The following is a 9,379-nucleotide window of genomic DNA, read 5'->3' as shown; positions in this document are numbered from 1 at the left end:
AAAGCTAAGGCATCAGAAAAGTAATCTGCCAGATACAGCTACAAAAGAAACCACTGATAAGCCACTCTCACCAAAAAGTAAAGTTATGTCGGGATCTTTTTCCAAAATATAGACAACAGAATAGTCTTTTCCGAGTTTTTAAACATCATCCAAAATTTTTTTTTTCCGCACAGAAAGGATATCCTCCAAAAGAGTCCACTTCAAATACAATCTGACGATAATAGTTGTCCATATAAAAATATTGATACCACAATATGTACGATATGTGATATTTTTATTTGATTTGGAAGGAGAATAATGTGTCCGACTTGTGAATTATTTGACCTTATATACAGCTTGGACTGCACGGCAAGCAAGAAAGTCAACGTATATCCTCAACCCCAAGAAAACAAACAGACAAAGTCAAATAAGTAAAAGAGTATGAATCTTTATATTCTTGGATCTCAATGCGTTACTGTTTTCAAGTCAAGAAAAGAAGAACAACAACAACGAAAAGAAGAAAATGTCGGGATGGTCGGAGTTGCCACCGGATATTATCAATTCGATCTCCTTGCAAATCGACAATCCTTTTAGTCTGATCCACTTTCGGTCAGTTTGTTCCTCTTGGCGATCCTTTAGTATCCTCAAATTCCGACCCGTGACACCGCTTAAATGCCCTCTTCCCCTCGATTCAGGCGGTTGTGGTGATGATTGCCATATCTTGAACAGCCGTGTTTACCTCCTCAAGTCTCCTAATAGCATCCCTAGACCCAAATACTGGTGAGAAGAATAAATAAAGAAAATTTTTAATTGATTTCTTGAATCTTGATAATACTTTATTATGTTCTTGACAGGTTGTTTAGGCTACAAGAGAAGGAGAATGGAGAAATTGTTCTATATAGTTTGTTCTTAAGAAGAAACTATTCTGAGTACAAATGCTTGTATCCAAAGCTTTCACTTAACTTGCTCAACTGTCAAATCTTCGTGCTAGCGCATGAACACCTGGCCTGTTTCAGTGAATGGATTGAAGGAATCGATTTCATCATGGACTGTGTAGAACCTATCGGCTCTATGGGTTTAGACGGAAATAACAACAAGTTTACTATTCTTGGGAAGCTCTCATTTGAGGGTCTCGCCATGTATAGGTCAGTCTACGAGTGTTGGACTGAGCTTGAGATAAAAATTGATCCATATCCCCAAGGAATAGCTTCATATAAAGGTAAGTTCTATGCCATTGATCGCATCGGGAGAACAATAGTGGTAGAAGCAACAACACTTGAAGTGAACACGTTTCAGCGGTCAAGGCCATGCGATAAGATAAGGAGACGTTGGGTACGGAGACTTAACTTTTTTTTTTGTTTATAAGACAAAGTTACGAAGATCATGTTTCTAAAATTATGTTTATGTTTTCGTTTGTTCTATCTGTCATCAACAGCTTATAAAGTTACCAGACAAACTCCTTCTTGTGGAGATGGGCAGAGAAAGAGGATACGATTTACACGAGGACAAGATATGGTTTGAAATCTCAAAACTAGATGAAAAGAGAAACGATTGGGATCAAGTTGAAGATGTGGACGGTCACGTGTTGTTTTTGGACTACTATTGCTCCTTCTCGTGCTTAGCTACAGAGATCCCGGGGTTTAGAGCCAACTCTATAGTCTTCTTGGACATATGGAGACCATCTGACAACTTACAAATACATGAAAGAATTCTTGTGTTTGAATTCAGTGAGCATGGCGTTAGATCTTTAATAGATATACCCGAGTATGTTGAGCTGTTTCGAACTCCCCCTGGTTGGATAATCTCCAACGAATGATCTCATATACAAACATGAATATCTTTTTTTTTAAAGTAATTATTTTGCATTTCTTAGACTTTTGGCTGCCAATTTTAATTTACTTTGATTTGTTTATGTTAAAACTAGACCATAAAATTTGTATCATTACGTAATGAGATGAGTTGTTCACAGATACAAAATGAGGAAGTTTAGATCAGCATTTTTTCAAAAAAAAAAAAGTTTAGATCAGCATATAAGTGAACTTCAAAGTACAAGTGAATATAAACGTGACAACAACAACAAAAATGTTGCAAACTTTAGTTGGTCAAAATGACAGAAATGAGATAACAATGATACTTAATATGATATGTGAGATTGTATTATATCTGGAAGGAGAATAATGGAGTCCCGCTTGCTAATTATTTTACCACTTTATATACAGCATGGACTAGATGGCAAGGAAGAAAGTCAACACATTTCTTGAACTCCAAGAAAACAAATAGGGAAAGTCAAACAAGTTAAAATAGTATAGGTCTTTATATTCTCGGATTTAATTGCATGACTATAACCAAGTAAACGAAGGAAATGTCAGGCTGGTCGGAGTTACCACCGGAGATCATCCACATGATCTCTCTGCGAATTGACAACCCTTTTGATCTGATCCATTTTAGATCCGTATGTTCATGGTGGAGATCATGTAATATTCAAACATTCCGACCAATTCCATCACTTAGATGTCCTCTTCCCCCAGATGCTGGTGGTTGCGGAGATGATTGCCATATCCTGAGGAGCCGTGTTTATCTTGTCACATCTCTTTCTCACGATCCTCCCCGATTCTGGTAATTAAAATTCTCCTACAATAGTTTTGATCTACATATATGTTGGTCATTATTTTCCCTTTTTTGAACTGATTCTTGAATTTTAACGAATGTGCTAGAAATTTCACATCCTTCTATATTTTGACTTGTGACAATGAGTGGATTGTCCATCATTTTTTGATGTTGAGTATCCATCATAAGTCTAAAATAGTTTCTTGTCTAGACATAATAATATATTAATATGTACAAAAAAAGTTTTGACTTGTAACATGATTACTTGTGTTAGATCGCGGCCAGACTAGTTTCTTGTCGGACCGATTTTGGTTTAAATCTATCAAACCTTCTTCGATTGGTCGGATCGATTTTGGTTCGTCCGAACATATCGTGTGTTCGATCTGATATCATGTTAATTCCTATATGGCCTTCTATCTTAAACCAATTAATCAAAGTCCCATTATATTTCCGATATGGAATATTCTTCACAATATGGATATTTAGTCTTGCCCTAACTTGAGAAAAATATAAAATCTTAGATGAAAATTTGTTCCATGTAGGCTGTTTAAGCTACAAGAAGAGGAGAATGGAGAACTGTCTCTGCAATCTTTGCTCAATAGAAGAACCTCCTCTCAACGGGGAGTTTCGTATCCAAGCCTGTCCATTGACTTGCTCAACTCTCAAGTCATTGAGCTAGTGCAAGAACATGTCGCTTGTTACACCTATTGGTGCGACCTATTTGATGGTCCTGGTAGTTCTAAATGTGAACAACCTATCGGATTTATGCGATTAGATGGAGAGAACAAGGAGTTCATGGCTTTGGGAAGGCTGTCTTTCCAAGGTCTTGGCATGTATAGGTCATTTGAGGATCGTTGGACCGAGATCGAGACAACATCTGGTCCTTTTCCAGATGGGATTGCGTCGTTTAACGGACAATTTTATGTCATTGATACTGCTGGAGTCACGAAAGTGGTCAAGCCAACTCTAGAGTTGAGTTCATTTCGTCGGTCAAGGCCTTGCAATAAGACAAGGAAACGTTGGGTAAGGGGGAACATAACTTCTCTAAAGTCTTGTGATCTTTAATCGAATTTCTAACGTTTGGACGTATGCATATATATATATTGTATATGTTCAACAGTTTGTCAAGGCTGAGGACAAACTCCTACTAGTAGAGATGTGCACTCGTAACTTAGAAGAGTATCGGAGACCACATCTTCTAGCGGAAAAAGGATGGTTCGAAGTATCAGAGTTAAATGAGGAGAGAAACGATTGGATTCAAATGGAAGATGTTGGTGGTCGAGTCTTGTTCTTGGACGACCATTTCTCATTGTCTTGCTTGCCTGATCAGATCCCTGGTTTCAAACCAAACTCTATAATCTTCAAAGGAGTGCTTGGATACTATGGACATCAAGTGTTTGAATTTGGTGAGCAAGGCTTTATACTTCTTGGAGATGTCCCTGAGTATTCTCAGCTTTTCCCATCTCCCTCATGGATAATTTCCAATGTATAATCGATTCATCACAAAACATAATTTGAAAAAAACGAAAATGCTTGCTTGTGTCATCATCACCTTTCAACCGGCCCCCAAAACAATTGTTTGCTTCGAAACAAAGTTATGTATTTTTTTCACTTTAAAAGTTATGTATTTTTGTTCCAAAACAAAAATGTATGCGAACTACATTTCTCATTGTATAAGTATTTGGATTTGGTTTCTTAATATCTATCATGTATCGGCAATTTCGCATTGGATTGATATATACTCACAAATTAATTATTCTTTATTCGTGTGAAACACACACTCTTGAAAGAAAAACACACACTTAATACAACAATCTTGAATCAGAAAACCATGAACACACTCTTGAAAGAAAAACACACACTTAATACAACAATCTTGAATCAGAAACAAAGACCAATACATTAAACCTTTATTCAAACAAGTAAAAAACCATGGAAGACTTGCTTTTAGTTTATAATTTCCACACTTAGAACCATTGTTGCTTATCTTTGTAAGACTTCGAATCTATTTGTGAAATTCGATAACAGATAATGTATAAGCAAGAGAAATTATTTCACAGCGTAGAAAACCTGATGCAGAGGCTAAAGCTTCGAACTGAGAGAAAGACCTCTCTTTACCACCTGAACATTGTGTTAGCATCAACATATCCATGCTGAAAACAATGTTAGAGAAAGGGTCATCACGTTTTGGTTCTATTGGTGTAACAATGTCTACTATTATTACTTTTCCCTTTTCAGGAAGACTCTTCCAACAGTTTTTCAGAATCTTCACACAATCTCCATCTGCCCAGTCATGTAATATACACTGCAATCAACGTTTTAAGTAACCATCAGATAATATGTTTGTTAAAGATGTAAGTTTTCTCCACTCAAAAGCAAATATATATACTTACTTTCATAAAGATAGCATCTCCTTTTGGAACTTCTATAAACATATCTCCAGATACATGCTCCACACCTACAGCCAGTTTTTCGTAAAATTAAACAAAATAAAAAATATCCTACAGGCATTTCAAAAGTGTTAACTTATCAGATTTATCAACTAGTGTAGTACCTGGATAAAGAGGAGCTTGAGCTAAAACCATGTCTAAGTCGAAATTGATACCCTTGATTTGAGGATACTTCGAAGTGATAAGATTCAGTGTGGTGCCAAGTCCTCCTCCAATATCCACCAAAGTGTTAATATCTTTGAATCCTTTGTAAGTTTCTAAAATCTTCTTCATGAACATGGTAGCAGATTCTGACATTGCACGGTTAAACATACAAGCGAATTGTTCATCCAATCCGATGTATTCAAAAAGTCTCATGCCATGAGCAGAATTGAACGTATCTTTCCCTTCTTGTATCAGATCTTTCAGATGTGTCCTGTAGTGAAAATAATGAGCAATTTATCCCAGTTTGGTTTAATTACAAGGTTATTAACAAGTTTAATATGATTGAGAATTCACTATATAGGCAAATGAAACATTTGACCTATAGAATTTAAAAAGGTAATAATTTTTATAAATATTAAGCTCTCAAAATTGTTTAATTTCTTTTATTTAAGTTTTTATTAAACTAAATATATCCCCCAAGATTTCAGAACCCGCCTAACTACATAGTTGGCATATTTTCACTACTTACTCCCATATTCTCAAATGATGAAGTACGTACCAAGTGTTGAAAAAGACTTGGCTTTGGAACAACATGAATAGGGACTTGAAAGTACCCGACTCAGGACCATGATTTAAGAAAAACGTGCAAACCGGTTCGGCTGCATATACCATGTTTATCTTTCCGGTTATATCTTTTTCTCCGGTTTCAACTATACGGCACTTCAAGACCGAGTGGCTGACGAGTAACCGTAACATCCGGTCTAGCAACATTGGCGCCTCGGGGTTGGTGGGCTTGGTTGGTAGACCAAACGCTATTTCTGAAGATGACAGCCACGCACCTTGACCGAAGGAAGCAATGGTGTCAAGGACGCCTAGCTCTAAAACAGCATTGAAGACCATTGGGAAAGCCAATGTGTTTGTGATCTTCAACGCTTGCAAGCTCATCATTTCTTGGTCAACTTGTTCTTCTTGTTTGGTTAGACCAGGATTGAGGTAACTGGTTAAGGGATCTTGAGGATGGTTTGTCATTGTTGTTATTTAATTCTGGTTGGTAAATCAACAAGATAGATAAGGTAGAGATGAAATGAGTGAGTGGGTTCATTTTCACTTAGTGCCATTTTATAGGGGTCTCAAACTAAGTGTACCGACATTTGGTTTGGTGACCGATGACCCATTGTTTTTGCCTAATATTTTCATGCAGATTTACATTATCATCTAAGATGTAGGTGGCTAATTTTGTATGTGTTGCACCCACAGTTTCTTAAGAACCCGAGTCCAATTCTCCTTACACTATTTTTATCTGTTATTTTGGACCAACTTAAAAAAATCTAGCTTTGCCCCTGCTTATGACTATTCTTTTATGCAAAAGAATAAAAAATGTCCAAAATTTGCTTGTATAACCAGTGCCATCCCGATAAATTTGGTGGCCTAAAGCACATTTATATGCTATTAGTTATATTTAGTTGTAAAATATATCTTTATATATACAATATTTTCTTCGGAATATATGTGTGTGTATATATATATTACTTTAGTTTGGTGTATATAAAAATTTAGATGACAATAGATTATTAGTAGATATTTCATCTACAATATTTAGAATGTTAAAAAATGAAAAAATAGTAGTTTGTTTGAATAATTATTACTTGTTTATCTTAACTAACACAAGAATAAAAAATAATACATGTGAAAATAAATAAATCTAAACATTACAAAGTCCAACAAAAACCATAATATGGAAGATTCAAGAATCTACCTACAACAAGAAGTCAATATAATGTCTTTTAGGTCTTTTTACAAAAAGAAAAATATATAATATTTTTTAACCATTTAAAAAAATGTGGCCTAAAAAATCCCCTAGACTATATTTGAGAAGTGATTTTGCCACGTGTCTTCTCTACAATCGTTTTCACAAAAAAAATTGTGACGTGGCTATTAAGATTGATGACATGTCATATGGTTAAATATGACATGGACAAGTACATTTAATAATGATATATATTTTTGGAAATCTTTTTAAAATATGGCAATAACTCATATATTACATTTAATATTGATTTATATTTTTGGTAAACTTTGTAGAATATGGTAATAACTCATAAATCATTGCTAAAATAAATATATTCAAATCTGACATTTTGAATTTCGAAATATTATATAATTTTACTTATATAATTATAAAATCTTTATTACCTAAAATTTTCTAAATTTTTTGAATTAAAAAAAAAACTAAATCGTAATATCATTAGTTTCTTTTAGATATCTACAAATTATATAAATATTATTTAGTTTTAATTTTTGATAACTATACAATTTTATATGATTTTTAGTAATTTCGTACAAGTTGATTTAATACATTTAACCAAATGAAATAAATAAATTTTTATCTAAAATTTTAACTTTATATATATACATATATATTCTTAAATATAATTTAGAATAAAAAATATTTTCTCTTAATTTTATGCTTAATTAGTGATATTTATATTAATTATTGGCCAAAATAATTATAGTTAAAAATGTCACTCATCATCATTCTTACTTTTTTTAATTAAAATATATTATAACATATCCACATTTATTATGTTTCATTTGTTGTGACAAGTGTTGATATAAGTGACATTTATTAATATTTTTACAATTACCCTTTCAGAACTTCTGTCTATGGAAGTTAGAGGGACAGGATGTGAGTTGTCGTCTCATTCCTGCTTCCCTGATGATCACCGTATCCGTCGTTTGTACAAAGCGAGATTTTCCTGCGGTTTACGATTTACGCGAAAATTCGTGGAAACGTACAGACTTAACCTTAAAGTGTCACTTACTAGCACTTTAAACCTTGAAGTTTTTTCACTAACACTTTTAACCTTCAAAGTGATATTTGTTTCATAAAAAAGTTTGTATAAAATAATGCTAAGTGAGTAATTGTGATATTATTTACCGTTGAACAAATATTGCGAGGGGTTATCACCCTATATTATTATATATTTTACTTAGTATATATATTTGATATCATTATGAATTTTAACCTCTTTACAAATATTAAAAGGAAAATTACTATCAAATAATTATTTGCAACTATGTTTTGTTTAGGATTTTAAAATGGAAAATTACTATTAGATATACTTACAATTACTTTTTAACAAAATTTTTTTTTGTTATTATCTTAATATATATTTTTAATTATAATATAGATTAACACATGTCGCAATCTTAAAAATTTTAATGACACGTGTCGCGATCATGTTAATTAGTAACTTTGAAGAACCAAGCTTTATATAATAAGATTGGCCAAAATAATAAATATATAATATTAATAAATTACATTTAAAATAAAAATATAAATTTTTAAAAATTCATCACTACAAATGGTGTAGGAAAACACCTAGATTAATAATTGTGACATGACTACTAAAATTGTTGACATGTCTTATAGATTAATACGACATGGACAATTATATTTAATGTTTAATTTATATTTTTTGTAAACTTTTTAAAATATGGTAATAACTCATATATTACATTTATTATCGATTTATATTTTGGATTTTTTAAAATATGATAATAACTCATAAATCATCATTAAAATAAATATATTCAATTATGGTATTTTAAATTTCGAAATATCATTAAATCAAAAATATTTCATAAATATATACATATTTTTATAAAATTATAAAAACTAAATCATAAAAATCAAATTAAATCGTAAAATCATTAGTTTCTTATATATATCTACAGATTTTATAAATATTGTTTAATTTTAATTTTTGACAATTATGCAATTTCACATATTTATTAATATATTTAATTAAAATAAATATATAGAAAATCTACATAAGATTATAATTTTAAATATATACATGCACGTTCTTAAATATAATTCAAAATAAACAAAATTGTTTTTTATCTTAGTTTTAATGTTCAGTTAAATCAAATTTATATTAAAATATTGATAAGAATAAAGAAAATTTATAATATTAATAAAAAATTAAATATAATTTATATTTATCTATTAAAAATATTTTAAAATTCTTTTACTGCACATGGTGCAGGAAAACACCTAGTCTAATTATATAATCAGTTTAAAAAAAGGTGGCCTAAAAACTTGTTAGAAATTTTGTGGCCTAAAACTTTAGCTTTACTGGCCTTATGACAGGCACGGGCCTGTGTATAGGCCTTATGACAGGCACGGGCCTGTG

At 32.1% G+C, this 9,379-nt stretch overlaps 3 protein-coding genes across 3 annotated transcripts; 2 read left to right on the top strand and 1 right to left on the bottom strand.

Annotated features, from left to right (window-relative positions):
- Window positions 1-397: 397 nt before the first annotated feature.
- LOC108819924 (putative F-box/kelch-repeat protein At5g24040) lies at window positions 398-1,795 on the top strand. Its single transcript, XM_018592932.2, has 3 exons — window positions 398-759; window positions 834-1,311; window positions 1,415-1,795. The coding sequence occupies exons 1-3, from the start codon at window positions 503-505 to the stop codon at window positions 1,793-1,795; spliced, it is 1,116 nt and encodes a 371-aa protein (XP_018448434.1). The 5' UTR covers window positions 398-502.
- A 546-nt stretch (window positions 1,796-2,341) lies between these two features.
- On the top strand, window positions 2,342-4,317 carry LOC108820975 (putative F-box/kelch-repeat protein At5g24040). The gene is made up of 3 exons (XM_018594021.2): window positions 2,342-2,595; window positions 3,129-3,609; window positions 3,707-4,317. Exons 1-3 carry the CDS (start codon window positions 2,342-2,344, stop codon window positions 4,076-4,078), a joined length of 1,107 nt encoding a protein of 368 aa, XP_018449523.1. The 3' UTR covers window positions 4,079-4,317.
- An 8-nt stretch (window positions 4,318-4,325) lies between these two features.
- Window positions 4,326-6,268, bottom strand: LOC108820974 (indole glucosinolate O-methyltransferase 4-like). Its single transcript, XM_018594020.2, has 4 exons — window positions 5,740-6,268; window positions 5,141-5,451; window positions 4,980-5,044; window positions 4,326-4,891 (listed from the first exon to the last, which is right to left on the bottom strand). The coding sequence occupies exons 1-4, from the start codon at window positions 6,207-6,209 to the stop codon at window positions 4,592-4,594; spliced, it is 1,146 nt and encodes a 381-aa protein (XP_018449522.1). The 5' UTR covers window positions 6,210-6,268; the 3' UTR covers window positions 4,326-4,591.
- Between the last annotated feature and the right edge of the window lie 3,111 nt (window positions 6,269-9,379).

This window comes from Raphanus sativus, chromosome 8 (assembly GCF_000801105.2).
Source record: "Raphanus sativus cultivar WK10039 chromosome 8, ASM80110v3, whole genome shotgun sequence".
NCBI classification, from domain to species: domain Eukaryota; kingdom Viridiplantae; phylum Streptophyta; class Magnoliopsida; order Brassicales; family Brassicaceae; genus Raphanus; species Raphanus sativus.
This window is presented reverse-complemented; position numbering and strand designations above follow the sequence as displayed.

Bases quoted from the DNA above. Each gene is read 5' to 3' on its own strand.
- LOC108819924 (XM_018592932.2), top strand. From the start codon at position 503: ATGTCGGGATGGTCGGAGTTGCCACCGGATATTATCAATTCGATCTCC. The intron at 760-833 runs GTGAGAAGAATA...TGTTCTTGACAG, and splicing joins ATCCCTAGACCCAAATACTG to GTTGTTTAGGCTACAAGAGA. The intron at 1,312-1,414 runs GTACGGAGACTT...TGTCATCAACAG, and splicing joins ATAAGATAAGGAGACGTTGG to CTTATAAAGTTACCAGACAA.
- LOC108820975 (XM_018594021.2), top strand. From the start codon at position 2,342: ATGTCAGGCTGGTCGGAGTTACCACCGGAGATCATCCACATGATCTCT. The intron at 2,596-3,128 runs GTAATTAAAATT...TGTTCCATGTAG, and splicing joins CACGATCCTCCCCGATTCTG to GCTGTTTAAGCTACAAGAAG. The intron at 3,610-3,706 runs GTAAGGGGGAAC...TATGTTCAACAG, and splicing joins ATAAGACAAGGAAACGTTGG to TTTGTCAAGGCTGAGGACAA.
- LOC108820974 (XM_018594020.2), bottom strand. From the start codon at position 6,209: ATGACAAACCATCCTCAAGATCCCTTAACCAGTTACCTCAATCCTGGT. The intron at 5,045-5,140 runs GTACTACACTAG...AACTGGCTGTAG, and splicing joins TCAAGCTCCTCTTTATCCAG to GTGTGGAGCATGTATCTGGA. The intron at 4,892-4,979 runs GTAAGTATATAT...CGTTGATTGCAG, and splicing joins GAGATGCTATCTTTATGAAA to TGTATATTACATGACTGGGC.